At 48.1% G+C, this 17,257-nt stretch overlaps 1 protein-coding gene across 5 annotated transcripts in view; it reads left to right on the plus strand.

Moving 5' to 3' along the window:
- Positions 1 to 13,770, plus strand: part of GFOD2 (Gfo/Idh/MocA-like oxidoreductase domain containing 2) — a 38,734-nt gene extending 24,964 nt beyond the window's left edge. For 3 of the 5 annotated variants that reach the window (XM_007198132.2, XM_007198133.3, XM_007198134.3), the window contains exons 3-4: positions 3,132 to 3,477; positions 12,215 to 13,770. In XM_007198132.2, the coding sequence (XP_007198194.1) occupies positions 3,219 to 3,477; positions 12,215 to 13,113 (1,158 nt within the window). In that variant the 5' untranslated portion in view covers positions 3,132 to 3,218 and the 3' untranslated portion in view covers positions 13,114 to 13,770. Of the gene's footprint in view, positions 1 to 3,131; positions 3,478 to 12,214 lie in introns of those variants that run through there. The other 2 variants (XM_007198136.2, XM_007198137.2) reach the window with 2 other exon arrangements.
- Positions 13,771 to 17,257: the final 3,487 nt, after the last annotated feature.

A 17,257-nucleotide genomic window follows, 5' to 3' on the forward strand; every position in this document is an offset into this window, starting at 1 on the left:
GACCCCAGATGTCCTGGATGCCTTCACTTTGTGTGTTCTCACCATCTTACTTTACTGCTTCTGTTCAGGTTTGGTCGTGTGGGTTTTGTGGAGCTTAGAATATATGGGTGTGAGGCTCTGGAGAGAAAGTGGGGCTTGTGCTGCAGATTTGGAAGTCACTGGTATACTAATTAAAGCCTGGGACATGAGTAGTACAAAGAATATGTGGAGCAAGAAGAGAAGAGAACACCTCTGACAACCTCAAGAAGCTCAACATTGAAGGAGCTGAGGATAAGAGCAGGGGAGCCTGAACGTAGTGCTCAGAAATGACCAGAAAGGTGGGAGGATGTCATGGATGGGGAAGGAAGAGATGTATATGTCGCTAGTGCTCACAGTTGGGGAAGGAAGTAGTTAATTATTAGGGATTTACAAAAGGAATGCCATGTCTCCATTAAACTGACAAATAGGTTGACTGATCTGTGAGGAGATGCAAGTGAAGCAATGGTACGTGGATGAAAGTAGAACAGCATTTGGATATCCAACATTTGGATACAACTTTTTAAAAATTGTGATTTGGGGCTTCCCTGGTGGCGCAGTGGTTGAGAGTCTGCCTGCCGATGCAGGGGACACGGGTTCGAGCCCTGGTCTGGGAGGATCCCACATGCCGCAGAGCAGCTAGGCCCGTGAGCCACAACTGCTGAGCCTGCGCGTCTGGAGCCTGTGCTCCGTGGCTGGAGAGGCCCGCGCACTGTGATGAAGAGTGGCCCCCACTTGCCACAACTAGAGAGAAAGCCCTCGCACAGAAACGAAGACCCAACACAGCCAAAAATTAATTAATTAATTAATTAATTTTTTTAAAAAAAAATAATAAAAATTGTGATTTGCAGAAAGTAGATTTTTTTTTAAGGTAATTGGTAGACTAAGGGACTGTAAGGTGTTTGTAAAATTATTATTTAAAATGGTACAGGACCTTGGGAGTTCCCTGGTGGTCTAGTGGTTAGGACTTGGCACTTTCACTGCCGTGGGCCCGGGTTCAATCCCTGGTCACAGAACTAAGATCCCACAAGCTGCATGGCTTGGCCTAAATAAATAAATAAATAATTTAAAAATAATAATAACTAAATAAAATGGTACAGGACCTGTGGAAAACAGTATGGCAGTTCCTCAAAAAATTAAAAACAGATTTACCATATGATCCAGCAATTCCACCTCTGGGTATATACCCAAAAGAATTGGAAGCAGAGTCTGGAAGAAGTATTTGTACACCCATGTTCATAACAGCATTATTCATAGTAGCTAAGATGTGGAAGCTATCCAGGTGTTCATGTACAGATGAATGCATAAGCAAAATGTGGTATATACATACAATGGAATATTATTCAACCTCAAAAAGGGAGGAAATTCTGACATAAGCTACACCATGGATGAACCTTGAGGACATGCTAAGTGAAATAAGCCAGTCACAAAAGGACAAATGCTATAAGATTCCACTTATATAAGGTACCTACAGTAGTCAGATTCATAGAGACATGGTGTTTGCCAGGGGCTGGGGGGAGGGGTTGAAATAAGAAGTTATTGTTTAACGGGGACAGAGTTTCAGTTTTGCAATGTGAAGAGTTTTGGAAGTAGATGATGGTGATGGTTACATAACGGTATGAATGTACGTAATACCACGAACTGTACACTTAAAAATGGTTAAGATAGTAAATTTTATGTGTATTTTACCACAATAAAATAAGAACCAAAAGAAAAAGAAAGTGATGGTGACATAGCCTCATCCCCACAGTCTGATTCAGTGGGTCTGGGGTCACCAGTGACCGTATACACAGCTAGAGTGGGGACCACTGGTTTAGCTGAGGGAGTGCTGTGTGGAGAAACCTGATACCCTGCACACACCTAAATCTCATTGTGGTTTCGAAGCAGACTTTTGTTTGGTCTCATTCTTTATTTCATTTTATAAACCCTTGTGATCAGAAGGAAAAGCTCCATAATAAGTAAGAAACATTCATTGTAGAAAATTTGGCAAAGTTCAGAAAACAAAAATCATCCACAATCCCAACAATTTAAGTAATAATTATTAAATTCACGTCCTTCTGTTATGTCCTCTGTATGGAGTATGGTTATTGATAGAGATATCCTTGTATATTCTCATACATACATACAGCTTTTGTGCTTTTTTTGGTTTTGTTTTAAATAAAATTGTTATCATGCTTCACATATTGTTTTCTGCCTTTTCAGTGAATACATGGTGATGTCTTTCAGGTCACTGAGGGCCTTCTACTCATGATTTTCAGTGGCTCCGTAGTGTTATTAATCTAACCCACTACTGTTATTGAACATCTATCTCATTTCCAAATTTTTCACTATCTTAGTCAACGTTAGCATGGATATTTTTATATAAAAAATTTCATTCTGGGCTTCCCCGGTGGCGCAGTCGTTAAGAATCCGCCTGTGAATGCAGCAGACGCGGGTTCGATCCCTGGTCCAGGAAGATCCCACATGCCGCGGAGCAGCTAAGCCCGTGCGCCACAACTACCGAGCCCCACAATGAGAAGCCCACGCACTGCAATGAAGATCCAATGCAGCCAAAAATAAATAAAACAAATAAATTTTTTAAAAAATTTCATTCTAAATATCCTTGTTATTGCTGCTGCTGCTGCCAGTTTGGTAGTTGGAATTTTTTTTTGGTATTTTTGGTTTCTAGTGAACATTTTCCTATGCTTGCTACCATTAACTTTTAAATTATAACGTGTATAACACCTAAGTAGTTCTCTTTTGTCTTTTACTGTAATACAATAACACTCTTCTTTTTCTTCTTTTTCTTTGTGTAATATAATACCATAGAATCATGAACTTGTACAAATTAAGGCCCTGGAGGTTAAATGGTTTGACCAGAGTCACACTGAAAATTAAGTAACAGAACAGAAATTTGAACCTAGCTTTACTCATTTTTCATCTTTCCTCCTCCTAGTACATAGATATTGCTAATATCCTTAAGTCTCCATGGGAGAAGCTTCTGCAGCGTTTCACTTTGGAGCAGTATTTCATTTGTCTTTTGTGGCAGAGAACTTGCTGCTTCCGAATCAGCCCAGAAAGTAGCCTCAGCTGAGTGTGCCCTCCACTAACAGCCAGTGTCCTGCTTGCTGTTCCAGGAGCCATGTGTGACCAGGACTGTGGGATGGTCGTACTCATGCTGGAGACTCTTGTGAGGAGATGAGTTGGTGAACGGAGAAGCCAGCATGAAGATGCTTCCCGGAGTGGGCGTGTTTGGGACTGGCAGCTCTGCCCGGGTTCTGGTCCCGCTGCTGCGGGCAGAAGGGTTCACGGTGGAGGCCCTGTGGGGGAAGACTGAGGAGGAGGCAAAGCAGCTTGCCGAGGAGATGAACATCACCTTCTATACCAGCCGGACCGATGACGTCTTGCTGCATCAAGACGTGGATCTGGTGTGCATCAACATCCCCCCTCCGCTTACCCGACAGATATCTGTGAAGGCTCTAGGTACGGACAGTCAGGCCATAGCAAGGGCAGATTGCGCCTCCCTCTCGGTGGTCCTTGAGTGTCACTGCTCTCCTCTGGGCCTGGGTGGCCCTTCTTGGGCCTGGGTCTGGGACAGCACTCATCCCTGAAGCAGTGCCGAGGGAGGGCACGTTGGGAGGCCTTATGGCTGGGGGAGGAAATACTCCAGTGGCTGGGAGACATGCAGCGTTCCCCACCTCCCATAAGTAAATCCCTGAGCAAAAATTAAGCAAATGTCTTTCGAGTTGGCCTGTCACAGGGGCTAGAGATTATTACATTTCAGGCATTGTAAAGTTTGCCTCTGTGAAGTCAGAGTTCAAAGACCTGGGCACTGGGGAATTGGCTGTGATTGATGCATTTGTTCTTCCATTTCTGTGGCACGCAGCACCACAGAAAGAAGAGGATATGTATCAAGGCTGCCATTTCTCATATTTTGTCAGTCCTTGACTAGATTGAGCACACACCCTTCCCACCAAGCTTTGCAACTTTGTATACCAGAGGGTGGGAAGGCTCTCTGACAGCGCTGAGTCTCCCTGACAGGATCCGCAGATCAGCCTGCTCACATCTCTGCTCCCTCCGGAAATAGTTTGCTCGGCCACCTCCTGCCCTTGGCTGGGCATGGCTTGGTGAGCTGTTCTCCTGCAGTTCCTGTTGGGCTTCTCTTTCCTGTCAACTGAAGAAAAATTATTCTCTTTGTCTTATATAAGAATCAGAATCTAATTTAATAGGAAAACAAACCAGTAAACATTCATCCAGCAGTTTTTAAAAAAATGTCTCCTGTGTGCTAGGCACTGTCCTGATGTCATTCTTGACATTCAGAGCAGTGTTGGATTGGAGCTGTCTCTGCTTTCATATTTCACAGTCCAGTTGAAGAGACTAGAAGTAACACACATTGCAAGGTAAATGAGAAAAGACAAGTAACAATTCAGGTAGCATATAATTAATTGACAGAGTAATTGTTTTTTATAAGGTGATGGGAGCCAGGTGTCTGTCTGATGCAGTCAGAGATTTGTGGGTCCAGGAACTGATATGCCAGGAGGCTGACCGCCACTCCTTCTGGCCACTGCCATGGTGGAGGGTCCAAGGCTCTGCTGCTTGTCTCTCCCATAGTCTGAGAATAAGAGGGTGTCTGTCACCTCTAGCCCAATGGGTTGGAGAGGATAAGTGTTCATTGAAGTGAGCAGGAATAGCAGTCTGTCTGGTTGTTGATTTAGGGCATGTAAGTTTTGGCCAAAAATTATAGATGGTTTGTCTTTTCCAGAGAGCTCTCCCTGAGGATGTGTGACATTGGAGCTATTCACTGGCCCTAGATTTTTAGGGCAGATAATACTCCCAGATTGGGTTTAGAAGTAGACTTAAGCCAACACTTTAACAGAGGGCTGGTTCAAGGGAGTCAAGCTACCATGGTCACTTGACTTCTCACCGTTCCTTGTGGCATGAATGCAGGTTGGTGAGGCCAGGTGTGTGCAGAGGCAGAGTTCTAGAGGCTCTGGTCGCCTTCTTGAACTTTAGGATCCCCGCAGAGGCAGAATTCTAGAGTCTCTGGTCGCCTTCTTGAACTTTAGGGTCCCCACAGAGACCATTTCTGAGCTGTGTAAGGAGAAAGAGGAAACCCCAGAGTTCTTTGGGCCCAAGCCTGCTGTTTTCCTGGTACAGGAAAACATTGGACTTTGGGCCATTTAATATAAACAGGAAGAACAGGGATGACCAGAAGCTTCTGGGGTCTTGTATCCCAGCCCTCAGTGAAGTAAGGCCATCAGCCTTTTCTCCACATCTCTGTTGTCAGGAAGGAGGAGGGTATGAATGAGGGTCCTTGGTCTGTTCTTGCAGGTACATGACCACAGTGCCAATTTGGTTGGGCTGAGAGAGCCCTTGTCAGCTGGACCTGCCCTCAGGCACTGCCCACTTAGGCCCCAAAGGAGTCACTGAGCCTGTTGTGACCATGAAGTTGACTCCCTGTGTGCTTGCTTTCTTTTTCTTTTTTTTTTTTTTAGTGAGAATTCTGACTTAATTTTAACTTATATGAAAGAGGCCATGAGAACTCCTCCAGTTTTCCCAAATGACTTGGTGTGAGTGCATGAACTGCTGTAGGCAGAGCACCAAACTGACCTTGACATCAGACCCCACTTTTGACCCTATTTCTGTCCCTCTCAACCTGTGTGGGCCCCTGTGAAATGAAGGTATCATTCAGCCTTTCCAGCATGATATATGACTGCCTCCGAGAACTGACCAAGAAGGACACTGGCATCACGTTACAAGGGAAAGCCAGCCTTTCCTGTTGTCCCACATGGAAGAGCAGATTTGTTTAACTTAAATTCACATCAAAAATAAATGGTAGGCGTCTCCTCTGGATGTTCGTTAGGTAAGTGTTCACTGAGTTGAATGTAGCTTAGAAATGAAACTAAGCATTCTAAGTCATCTCAAATGTGGAACACTTTTCTGTAGGTTGGAGGACTATATATATCTAGATATATCTAGATATATCTAGATATATATATATCTTTATAAATATAAATTTATTTATTTATTTATGGCCGCATTGGGTCTTCGTTGCTGTGCGCGGGCTTTCTCTAGTTATGGTGCGTGGTCTTCTCATTGTGGTGGCTTCTCTTGTTGCGGAGCATGGGCTCTAGGTGTGCGGGCTTCAGTAGTTGCAGCACACGAGCTCAGTAGTTGTGGCTCGTGGACTCTAGAGCACAGGCTCAGTAGTTGTGGCGCACGGGCTTAGTTGCTCTGTGACATGTGGGGTCTTCCTGGGCCAGGGTTCGAACCCATGTCCCCTGCATTGGCAGGCAGATTCTTAACCACTGCGCCACCAGGGAAGTCCCTGGAGGACTGTACTTAAATTAATGCCTCAAAAGCAGGACCCATTCTTTCCTCCTGTAATGTAAAGCTCTGGAAGGAGCTCCTTCTTGGACCTCCCTCCCACCCCCCATCCCACCCATCTAGCTCATCACAGAGCACCGAGCTGAGCTCCCTGTGCTATACCACAGGTTCCCAATAGCTATCTGGTTTACACATGGTAGTGTATTTATGTCAAACTAATCTCCCAATTTATCCCATCCTCTCCGTTCCCCCGCTGTGTCCACACATCTGTTCTTTATGTATGCATCTCTGTTCCTGTGCTGCAAATAGGTTCATCTGTACCATTTTTCTAGATTCCACATGTATGCATTAATATACAATATTTGGTTTTCTCTTTCTGACTTACTTCACACTGTATGACAGTCTAGGTCCATCCACGTCTCTACAAATGACCCTATTTCGTTCCTTATTATGGCTGAGTAATATTCCATTGTGTATATGTACCACATCTTCTCTATCCATTCATCTGTCGATGGACACTTAGGTTGTTTCCATGTCCTGGCTATTGTAAATAGTGCTGCAATGAACATTGGGGTGCATGTGTCTTTTTGAATTATGGTTTTCTCAGGGTCTTATTTTCTACTTTTGTTTGACTTTTCATTTTTTTCCACCTCAGATTTCATCCTTGTGGCTTTCCCATGAATTCCTTAAAGGAGAGGGAGGGACTCTAATGTTTTATTTCTCAATTTAGAAGTGGTTCAGAAAAATTTTAATGTACAAAGTGCCCCACCATTTTTGCCATAGTTGAATGTTTTCTTAAATCTGTCACTAAAAGGTAAGTTTCTGTGCCCAGTTCTTGGCACTTGTATGCTTCATTAGAAAAATGCTGGGTTTGCCAATCCTTTCCCCATGGGCTCTTAAGATAACAAGGGATCATTCCTCAAGCAGCCTGACCCAGATAATTTAATCCCAAGAACACCAGTCCCTTGGGATGCCTTCCCTGACCCCCAGTCCAGATCAGGTCCCTGCTATATCTTTCATATTAACATTAATATCATCTTCATTGCATTTATCACAAGTGCAGTTCTACATGTATTCACAGGATAATTTGATTAATGGCTTTCTCTCCCACTAAACTGTAAGTTGTCTGAAAGTAGAGATCATGCCTGATGTTGTATCCTCTGAGCTTAGCACAGGGCCTGGCACACTGGTTGAATGGAAGTGTTCACAAATTCTACTGGTGCAAGCCCAGTCTGCTGGTGTGACTCAGGGAGCCGACAGGGGCTTGTGACCCAGGATAGACTGGGCTGTGGGCAGCAGTGATTCTGTCTGGTGGCTTTCAAACTTACTTTTCTCAGTAGCAGAACATTGTTAAAAAAAATTAAAAAGGCAGGATCCATGGATTTTGTAAAACATAAAAGTGGTGCTTTTTCTGGGGCTGCTTCTCTTCCCTGCTGTTTGAAATCATTTGTCTAGTCCCACACCTCTAGAGAGGGAAACAGCGGTGTTGTCCCAGAGCTGTGAACCTGTGGTGCTTTACTAAGGAACAAAGAGGTGGTTTGGGGCAGCTTCTCAGGGCACTTTACTCCTAGGTCGTCTGGGGAGCATGAGCTGGAGAGAGGCTTGCAGTCTGGAACTTGTTCAGCCTCCAGAAGATCTGAGCTAATGGCACTCGGCATCCATGCTTTCCCCATTCCCTGGAGACCAAAGTGGTTTTCAGCTTCTCTAATATCTCATTGATTTCCTAACAGGAAAGCTAGATAAACTTAAATAAACATGTCTTTCAAGGCAACACCAGTCTTCCTAAAGGTACAGGACCCGTGCAGCTGGCCTGCAGGAGCCTGGTTTAACTCAGGATGGCCTTTAGCTCCCACACTAATAATACTACTGGGTCCCAAGTTCAAAAGCTCTCTTACTGTTCAGGCTCAAGAAGGAAGGCCTCTTCCCCTTCCCTGACCTCTCGTGGCATGAAGTAGATATTACTTACTCTAGTTTTATCACCACCAAACTCTCAGCAGCCACAGGAGTCCTTTTCCTCCCAGCCCATCTCCTCTCCTCCCCACGTTGCAGTGTCCACCCCAACCCCTGCTGTGCATAGTTGTAGCAGGAAACCTCTGGGTTGGCCAGAGCTTCAGCCAAGTGGCCAAATTCTCACCCAGTATTGTGATTCTCCTGTCCCTAATCCTAAAATCCCACAAGTGTGGGGAAGCATTGTAGACACTCCAAGAGCAGATAGTGATAGCAGTTAGGGGCTACTCTCCCTGCAGGGCCTCCCTCCAGCTCTGGACCCCTGTGCAAGGGCCTCTCCCCTTACCTTGGCCCCCTGCCCTTTCCACACTGCTCCCCGCCTTGGGCATGTAACGCTTGGCTAGCCATTCTCCTGTTGTCCTGCCGGTACCTGTTGTAAAGCTTTCATTACTGTTTAGAGAAGAGCAGGAGATTTCAAGAGTTTTGTAAAGTGAAGAGATTGAATTAGGTCATAGGCTACTGATCTACATGTGTTCCTCCTTGCCGCAGCACTGAGCTTTGTAACACTGGGAGTTAGTTCATGCCCGAGAATCCCATATGTGCAGATGGCAAATGCTCTGTGGGGTTCTTGAGGGTCAGGGTGTCAGGGGAGAGGGTAGGAAGTGAGGGGAGCTTGGAAGGATTGGCCAAAGGCACCAGATTATCTCCTGTGGGCTTTGTCAGGATGTGAGCTTCCCAAGGACTGGTCTGGGCCTAACGCTATGAGAGGCCTGATAAACAGCACATAGAATAAGAAAACTCATCTATGTTCATGTTGATCTTTAAACTTCTTTTTAAAAATTAAATTTTCAAAATATTGAACACTGATATTATTGGCCTGGAAAATGTAGCTTCTGTGTGAGTCTTAAAATCTGAGTCACAATGGACCCTTTTTTTCCTGTATTTATGACATCTGCTGGGTCTCTCCCATGGTGATGGTTATAAAATGTACTGTTGACAGAGCTGTGCTGGGCTGAGCACTTTACATATACTGCCTCATTTGACTTACTGTTCTACCCTGCATGGTAGATGTGACTCTCCTTTTGCAGTGTAGTAAACCAAAGCCCAGAGAGGTTTAGAAATGTCCCAGGTCATGCAGCAACCAAGCGAGAGAACCAGAATTTGAATCCCAAAGTGGCTCCAAAGCTCGAGTTTGGCACCAATAAGTGGCCCTTTCTGAGCAGTCAGCTGTCCTGGGGCCCCATTGTTTCTGTTGCAAGGTGGCCAGACAAGTTCCCCTCCTGAGCCTGTGTGAACAGAATCCAAGTCCATCAGAAGAAGCTACACCCAGGGACTTCCCTGGTGGTCCAGTGGGTGGGACTCTGCGCTCGCATCGCGGGGGGCCCGGGTTCAACCCCTGGTTAGGGAACTAGATCCTGCATGCCACAGCTAAGAGTTCACATGCTGCAACTAAGAAGTCCACATGCTGCAACTAAGAAGTCCACATGCTGCAACTAAAAAAAAAGATCCCGCAGGCCACAACGAAGATCCCGTGTGCACAACTGGGACCCAGCGCAGCCTAAATTAATAAATATTTTTTATTTATTAAAATAAAAAATTAAATAAAAATTAAAAAAAGAAGAAGAAGCTGGACTTCCCTGGTGGTGCAGTGGTAAAGAATCCGCCTACCAGTGCAGGGGACATGGGTTCGAGCTCTGGTCCCGGAAGATCCCACATGCCGCGGAGCAACTAAGCCCATGCGCCACAACTACTGAGCCTGCGCTCTAGAGCCCGCGAGCCACAACTACTGAAGCCTGCACGCCTAGAGCCCGTGCTCCGCAACAAGAGAAGCCACCACAATGAGAAGCCCGCGCACCGCAACAAAGAGTAGCCCCTGCTCGCCGCAACTGGAGAAAGCCCATGCACAGCAACAGAGACCCAACGCAGCCAAAAATAAATAAATTTTAAAAATTAATTTATTAAAAAAAAAAAAAAAAGACTGAGGGAGACCAGTTAAGTTACCGTTGTAATAATCCAGGCGAAAAAGTGTGGTGACTTGGATGAGGAAGGTGGCAGTGGTGGTAGTAGGAACTGGTGAGATCCTGGATGTAGTTTGAAAGCTAAGCCAACAGGATTTACTGATGATTGAAAGTGAGATGGATGTGAGGGTGACATCCGTAATTTTGGCTTGAGAAACGGGGAGAATGGAATCGCCATTGACTGAGATGGAGAAAACTCAGGGAAGGGAGTATCAAGAGCTCAGTTTGGGATTCCAACCCCAAACCTACCCCACCACCTTGGATGTCTTTGTGAGTGATGCTACCAACTATCTATCCAATTTCCTACGTTTCTTATAGACCCTGTGTAAACTCTCCAACCTGTTTCCTGGTGTGTACTCAGGACTTTAGGAATCCCAGCCCTTTCCTCAGTGCCTTTGCACATGCAGTTTCCTGCCTGGGTGTCCTTTCCCCATTATGCTCCCTGGAACATCTGCTTCCTTAAAGATAACCCTGGCGGCACTCCCCCATGAAGTCTTCCCTTATTCTGCCATCTGTACCAGACCCTTGAGCTTGTTCCCTCAAGAAACCCATGACTTCTTGGGTGAATTGAGGTAATGGGATTTGAGTTGCACCCCAAGGGCAGTGTCTGTGGAATGAGTAATGGAATAACTGGATGTCTTCACCCTTCCCTAGCTTGCTGTACCCCAAAACCTGTGTGTGTACAGTCCATACGACTTCTTGGGCTTTGTAAGTTTTCTGTTGAAGGTATTAGCATAAGACTTTCTTCTGCTTGAACCATCCCAAGCTCACAGGAACACTCCAGGAGTTGGTGTCTTGTGGCTGTTCGTACCTTCATGAGCTTTCATCTCATGATGTGGAGGAGTGTTGATCCTTTTCTTTTCCTCGTGTGGGAGCTGCTCAGTCCTCTTGGTCTCTCTCTTCAGGGCTTTGTCTAGCTTTGTTTTGCTCTCTGGGTGCATTCCAGCTGCGATGTACTCAGAACAGGCATGAGACAGAAAGGATGTTTTCTCTCCCTTTGCCCTCCTACTGGAGCCAAGCATTTTCGGGCCTTATGACTACACTAACTTGTTGAACCAGTGTTTTCAGAGGACAATCTGCGAGGAATCTTAGAGCCCTTTCTGCAGTTACAACTGAGAGTGCTAAGCTCATCCCCTAGAATATAGATTTGATTTTCTTACCCCAAGCTGATGATCTAATAAATGCATAAAGGTACATAAGCATGTCCAAGAAGCATGTCCACCTCTCCAGCCCACTTGTATTAGGCAGTGTTCTCTAGATAAACAGAACCAGGAGGATGTATATCGAGTGAGAGAGGGAGGTAGAGGTTTATTTTCTAAAAATTGATTCATGCTATTTTAGGAGCTGACAGATCTGAAATCTGCAGAGCAAATCTGAATTCCAGCAAGAGGTGATGTTGCAGACTTGAGTCTGAAGGCAGTCTGGAGGCAGAATGCCTTCCTCTTCAGGGAACTTCAGTCTTTTTTCTCAAGGCCTTCATCTGATGAGTTGAGGCCTACCCACATTATGGAGGGTAATCTGCTCTACTCAAAGTCTACTGGTTTAAATGTTAATCAGATCTAAAGATATCTTCCTAGCAGTGTCTAGACTAGTATTTGGTGGGCACCATAACCTAACCTAGTTGACACATAAAATTACCCTTGTGCCACCTCTCTTTACCTCCCACTCCTGGTTTGCACCTTCTGCCTCTACTCCTTTCATTTTTCCTTTAAGAACTTGCTTCTCTTTCTCGAGCCCATAACTCTTTCTCTAGTCCCAGTCACTGGGTACCATTTTCATCCAAGCTGATCACCTTTCCTCTTGTCCCAGGTCACCACCTGGTCTCAGAGACGGCTTTCCTGAGTCATCTGCCTTCCAGAAATGGGTTTTCTTTTCCCAGTTGTAAACCCCTTGGAACTTTGAGATTTCCTGCTGTGTTTTATTCTCAGGCATTGGGAAGAATGTGGTTTGTGAGAAGGCAGCAACCTCGGTGGATGCCTTCCGGATGGTGACAGCCTCGCGCTACTACCCGCAGCTGATGAGCCTGGTGGGGAACGTGCTGCGCTTCCTGCCTGCCTTCGTGCGCATGAAGCAGCTGATTGCCGAGCACTACGTGGGTGCAGTGATGATCTGTGATGCCCGCGTCTACTCGGGCAGCCTGCTCAGCCCCAACTACGGGTGGATCTGTGACGAGCTCATGGGCGGTGGGGGCCTGCACACCATGGGCACCTACATTGTGGACCTGCTGACCCACCTGACTGGCCAGAAAGCCGAGAAGGTACATGGGCTGCTCAAGACCTTTGTGAGGCAGAATGCAGCCATCCGTGGCATCCGGCATGTCACCAGCGATGACTTCTGTTTCTTCCAGATGCTCATGGGCGGGGGTGTGTGCAGCACAGTAACACTCAACTTCAACATGCCAGGCGCCTTTGTGCACGAGGTCATGGTGGTGGGCTCTGCGGGACGCCTTGTTGCCCGGGGAGCTGACCTCTACGGGCAGAAGAACTCTGCCACACAAGAGGAGCTGCTGCTGAGGGACTCGCTGGCTGTGGGCACGGGGCTCCCTGAGCAGGGGCCCCAGGATGTCCCACTGCTTTACCTGAAGGGCATGGTCTACATGGTGCAGGCCCTGCGCCAGTCCTTCCAGGGGCAGGGGGACCGCCGCACATGGGACCACACCCCCGTCTCCATGGCCGCCTCATTCGAGGATGGGCTCTACATGCAGAGCGTGGTGGATGCCATCAAACGGTCCAGCCGATCCGGGGAGTGGGAGGCTGTGGAGGTGCTGACGGAGGAGCCCGACGCCAACCAGAACCTGTGCGAGGCACTCCAGCGGAATAACCTGTGAGCCTGCACGTGGGCTCCCTGCCACGGGGCAAAGGGCGAGGGAGGAGCTGTGATGGGAGAGCTTGGTTATAGCACAGTGTCTTTCATTTGATAGGTCAACTTGGGCAGAGTTGAATTCGGGTGAATCCGAAGGTGGCCCCAGGAGAACGCCCCCTCCAGTGCTCATTTACTCCTCAGACTGGTGGGGCGGTGCCGTTCCTATTGCCATGGCTGAGAGGGCCGGCACACTGCACAGGGCAGAGCTGCCCCCAGTGTGTGAGCAGTTCCAGCAAAGGCTTGACTTGGGGCTTCATCGGCCTATTTGTGGTCTTAACTGGATGAGAAAGCACAGCAAGGAGCCAGCTTGGCTTGATTCCTCAGGCCTGAGGAGAAATGACAAGAGGCCTTGTTTCCATGCCCGTCCTGGGCTGGGGCATCTCAGAAATGGTGAGGGCAGGAAGTCATCCCTCAGGGATCTGCACCTGCCCTCGCTCCCATTTGACCAAGCCCTTCTGGCCTCCAGGCTGCCCCTTCCCTGGCAGGGAGGAGGGGTTCTGTAGTAGATGAGCTCTCAGGGGCTGTTGACCTAGGGCAGAGGGCCCCTGAGTTGGCAGAGAGGAGACAAGGGAGAGCTCTGGGACATCTGATAAATGTTAATAAATCAGAAAGTCTGACACTATGACATGTGGTTGTTGGTTGTTTGTTTGGTAGATTGGGTTTCTTTAATAATGAAAGGCTTGTTGATTGTTGTAGATTTGTTTCTATTTTTCTCTTTCCTCATGGCTCCATGGCAGCCCTGACCTGCTCTGGATCCATCACTATCTAGCGGAACACACAGGCTCCTACCACTGTCTGCCCTCACCTCCTGGCTTATTCCCTTGCAGCTGAATCCCTCAGGAGCCCTCCAAGAAGTCTTTCCTCAGCAAACAGGACTTAAGACATCAGGGGGCCAATCAGGCCTGATGTTTAAGGGGAGACAGTGGGAGAGTTTGAGGTCTCCCTGGGCTGGAGGTCAGGAAGGGTTCTGTTCTTGAAACCAAGGGGTTGGCTCCAGAGGAGCCCTGGGAGAGGAGGGGTGAGGAGTGGCCCCAGGGAGGCTAGACGGGGTGAACTTGAGGAAGGCGCTGCCCCTCGGAAGCACTGTAGCCGGGGTGTAGCCGAGGTGTAGCCGAGCACTGCCTGGCCTAGCCAGCCAGTCTCCAGCTCTGCTTTTACTAACCTGTTCTCCCCACAGGAAGAGGCTTTTAACCCTGTCAGTCAGGGGCAGGTGGGGCAGGACGGTGGGAAAGGACACATCTACTCCTTTGTTTCCTCCGCCAGAATTAAGCCTGGACCAAACTTTCCCCTTCTGTAATCTTCCCTCTTTTCTGGCCTGCTGTGGACTCCTCACCAGAAAGAGAAAGGCTCAGAGAGGGCTCCCTCTTCCTCCTGGCACCCTTTATAGGAGTCACCAGGCCTATTTTCCTGTATTGTCCTGGTTTCAGACCTTGTCTTTGTGAGATAAAATAACAGTGGCTAGTGTTGGGGTGTACTTATTGCATGCTGGGGTCCCCGGGATAGACGGTTCACGTGTATTATTCCGTTTCATATCCAAACCACTCTACGAGGTACTATTAATATTCCCGTTATTCAGAGCAGAGAGGGGCAAAGTTACTTGCCTCCTGTAAGTTATAAGTGACAGAGCTAGGAGCCTGGTCAGGGTCCTCTGACTACAGAGCCTGACCCTGAACTACTCCTTCCTTAGTGCTTGTGGCATCTCAGACTCTCGAGTGCCCAGGCATTGCCCCTCCCCGCTTGGGTCCTCATCCAGGTTACATTCCTCTCTACAGCAGGAATCTCAGCCTGGCCTGAACTAGTAGGTGGACTGTAGAGAGAACCCCACCAGGCAGGATGCTGGTAGAGGTGAAGAAGAAGAAGCTGCCCTCTTCCTCCCGGCTCAGCTCCAGGTCATCCTTCAGTGTGTTAATAGGATGTTGAGATCCCCCCTAAATTTGGGTATTGACCAAGAAAGCACATGCATCTATTGCATCTGACTCAGATGCTCTTACTTAAGAAAGGGCCATGTTATTGACCCACAGTGGCACTTAGGTTTTATAGGACTCTGCAACAAAACCTCTGGTTTACAAAGATGGATTCCGACCAAGTCCTGGGGCCGACTGTACATGGGCTTAGGGCAGAGCTACTCTTGAGGACCCAGGTCCTCTGTTGGTACTCTGCAGAACCTAGGTCCATGGCCATCCCTCAGACATCTTTACCATCATGTATCTCTTGGATTGGTGCCGGGGAGGAGAGGTACCATGAAGTGGCCCAGATGCCTGTTCCCAAGGAAGCCAGCAGGGTTCTGGTTCCCAGAGGTGACAGAGTCAACTGGTTCCAGGCTTGTCCTGCAGCTCCCCCTCCTGGAGGAAGTCAGCATCACCTCCCAGACCCTGTTTCCCAAATCTCAGGATCTTCCTTGGGTCAAAATAAAGTTTTTCCAAGCCAATGAAAATACAGTTAGCTTTTCCTCTCTGTTACAGCAAGCAGAAGAGAACTTCCAGAATACCTGTTGCTTATTTTCCAACCCCCAACCAAATCTAGGACTCGCACTCACCCAATGGCAGCAGCCTCCTTGCCTCTCTATCCCCAGTGTTTCCCTTCCTTATTCGGCCCTTCACGCTAATGCCCAAGCAACCTCTCCAAGATGTCAGGCCAAGATCCCTCATTGCCTACACCCCTCCTTATGCCTCCCAGGCTCACCCAGCCTGGTCTGATAGCCAGGCCTCTGCTTCAGCCGTGCTAAATGGCCCTCCTACATGGGGCTGACATCTTCCACACTAGTGAGCCTTCATCCCTGGCATGTCCTCTGACTGGAAGGCCACCCAACTCTCTCCTTCAGGAAGCAGCTGGAGAGCTGCCTCTTCACTCCTGCAGGCAAAGTGGCAGTCACCCCCACCACCTGTGGCGCCACAGCTTTGGTCCTCAGCCCTTCCGTATCGCATCTCCTTGAATTATGCTGCCTCAGCATTGCACACTAGAGGGAGCTTCTAGGAGCGGTAGTGGTGTCTTGTTCCTTTCTGTGGCTACTATCACCCACCCTGCTTAGACAAGCCTGTCAAGTGAATAAGCGCCCGGGCAACAGACTGATTCTTCTGTGGTTACTGAGTATTTCCTACGTCACCTGTGAAGAGATAGGAACAGATCTTCCTTATCAGTGCTGGCCTGGCTGACACCTCCAGCCCTGGAGACCACACAGAGAAAGCAGATGCTCAGCCTTCTTGGGTCAGGCCTTAGCCGGAGAGCCCCCAGGTTCAGAGATCTGCAGGGCTCAGGAAAGGGCAGGTCCTCCCTGGGCCCCAGGGTGTGGTCTCATGCAAGGCCACTCCTTTGCAGGCCTCTGCTTCCTCAGCCATAAAGTCAGGAGATCAAACTCAGTTATCTTGAAGAGCCCTCTACCTTTAAAATTCCTGGAGAATTCGTGCTCATCCCTATGGACAACATTTCAGTCTGCATGGTCCCTGTAGAAGCTCAGTCAAGTCACTGCCCAGGGAGAAGTGTGGGCAAAAAGAATAAATGTCCTGACCCCACGGCTTGCCCTGAGGCCTTGCCATGGGGCCAGTGAGCATCCAAGTGACCCCTAAAGGAGGGAAGAGCCTGGGATTATGCCCATTTTCTTCCTACTTCCTCCATCTGGGCCTGCCCACCCCCTCCCTTCCTGGATGGCCAGGCCATTATTCCAGGGCCCCCCCATATGGTCCTGGACTTTGGATGGCCTCAGCCTTTCAGATCCTAACCTGTCCCTCTCTGCAGCTTCCTCGGCTCCCCACCTTGGTCTCCTTATCTTGGTGCCTTTCATGGGGCCCCTCTGTTAGGTGGATGCGGTGCAATGACACATGCCCTTGGGGAGTTCACAGTCTAGTCCCCGAAATAGTTATATAACCCACAGTGATAGTAGCATGTAGATGCTACAATGCAGGGCAGTACAGCACTGGGTGCTGCCTGGCTCAGCAGGAAGCAAGGCGCCGTGAGCCCTCAAGGGTACATGTATACTAGCCAGGTTGAGGGTGAAGAAATAAAGGCATTTTAGGCAGGGGAAGCCGCACAGGCAGAGAGGGAAGGTAAGAAAAGGTGTAGTTGGTCAGGGAATTACAGGAAGCCACTAAAAAGTTTTACGGTAGCTGGGGTAA

Source organism: Balaenoptera acutorostrata, chromosome 19 (assembly GCF_949987535.1).
Source record: "Balaenoptera acutorostrata chromosome 19, mBalAcu1.1, whole genome shotgun sequence".
NCBI classification, from domain to species: Eukaryota; Metazoa; Chordata; class Mammalia; order Artiodactyla; family Balaenopteridae; genus Balaenoptera; species Balaenoptera acutorostrata.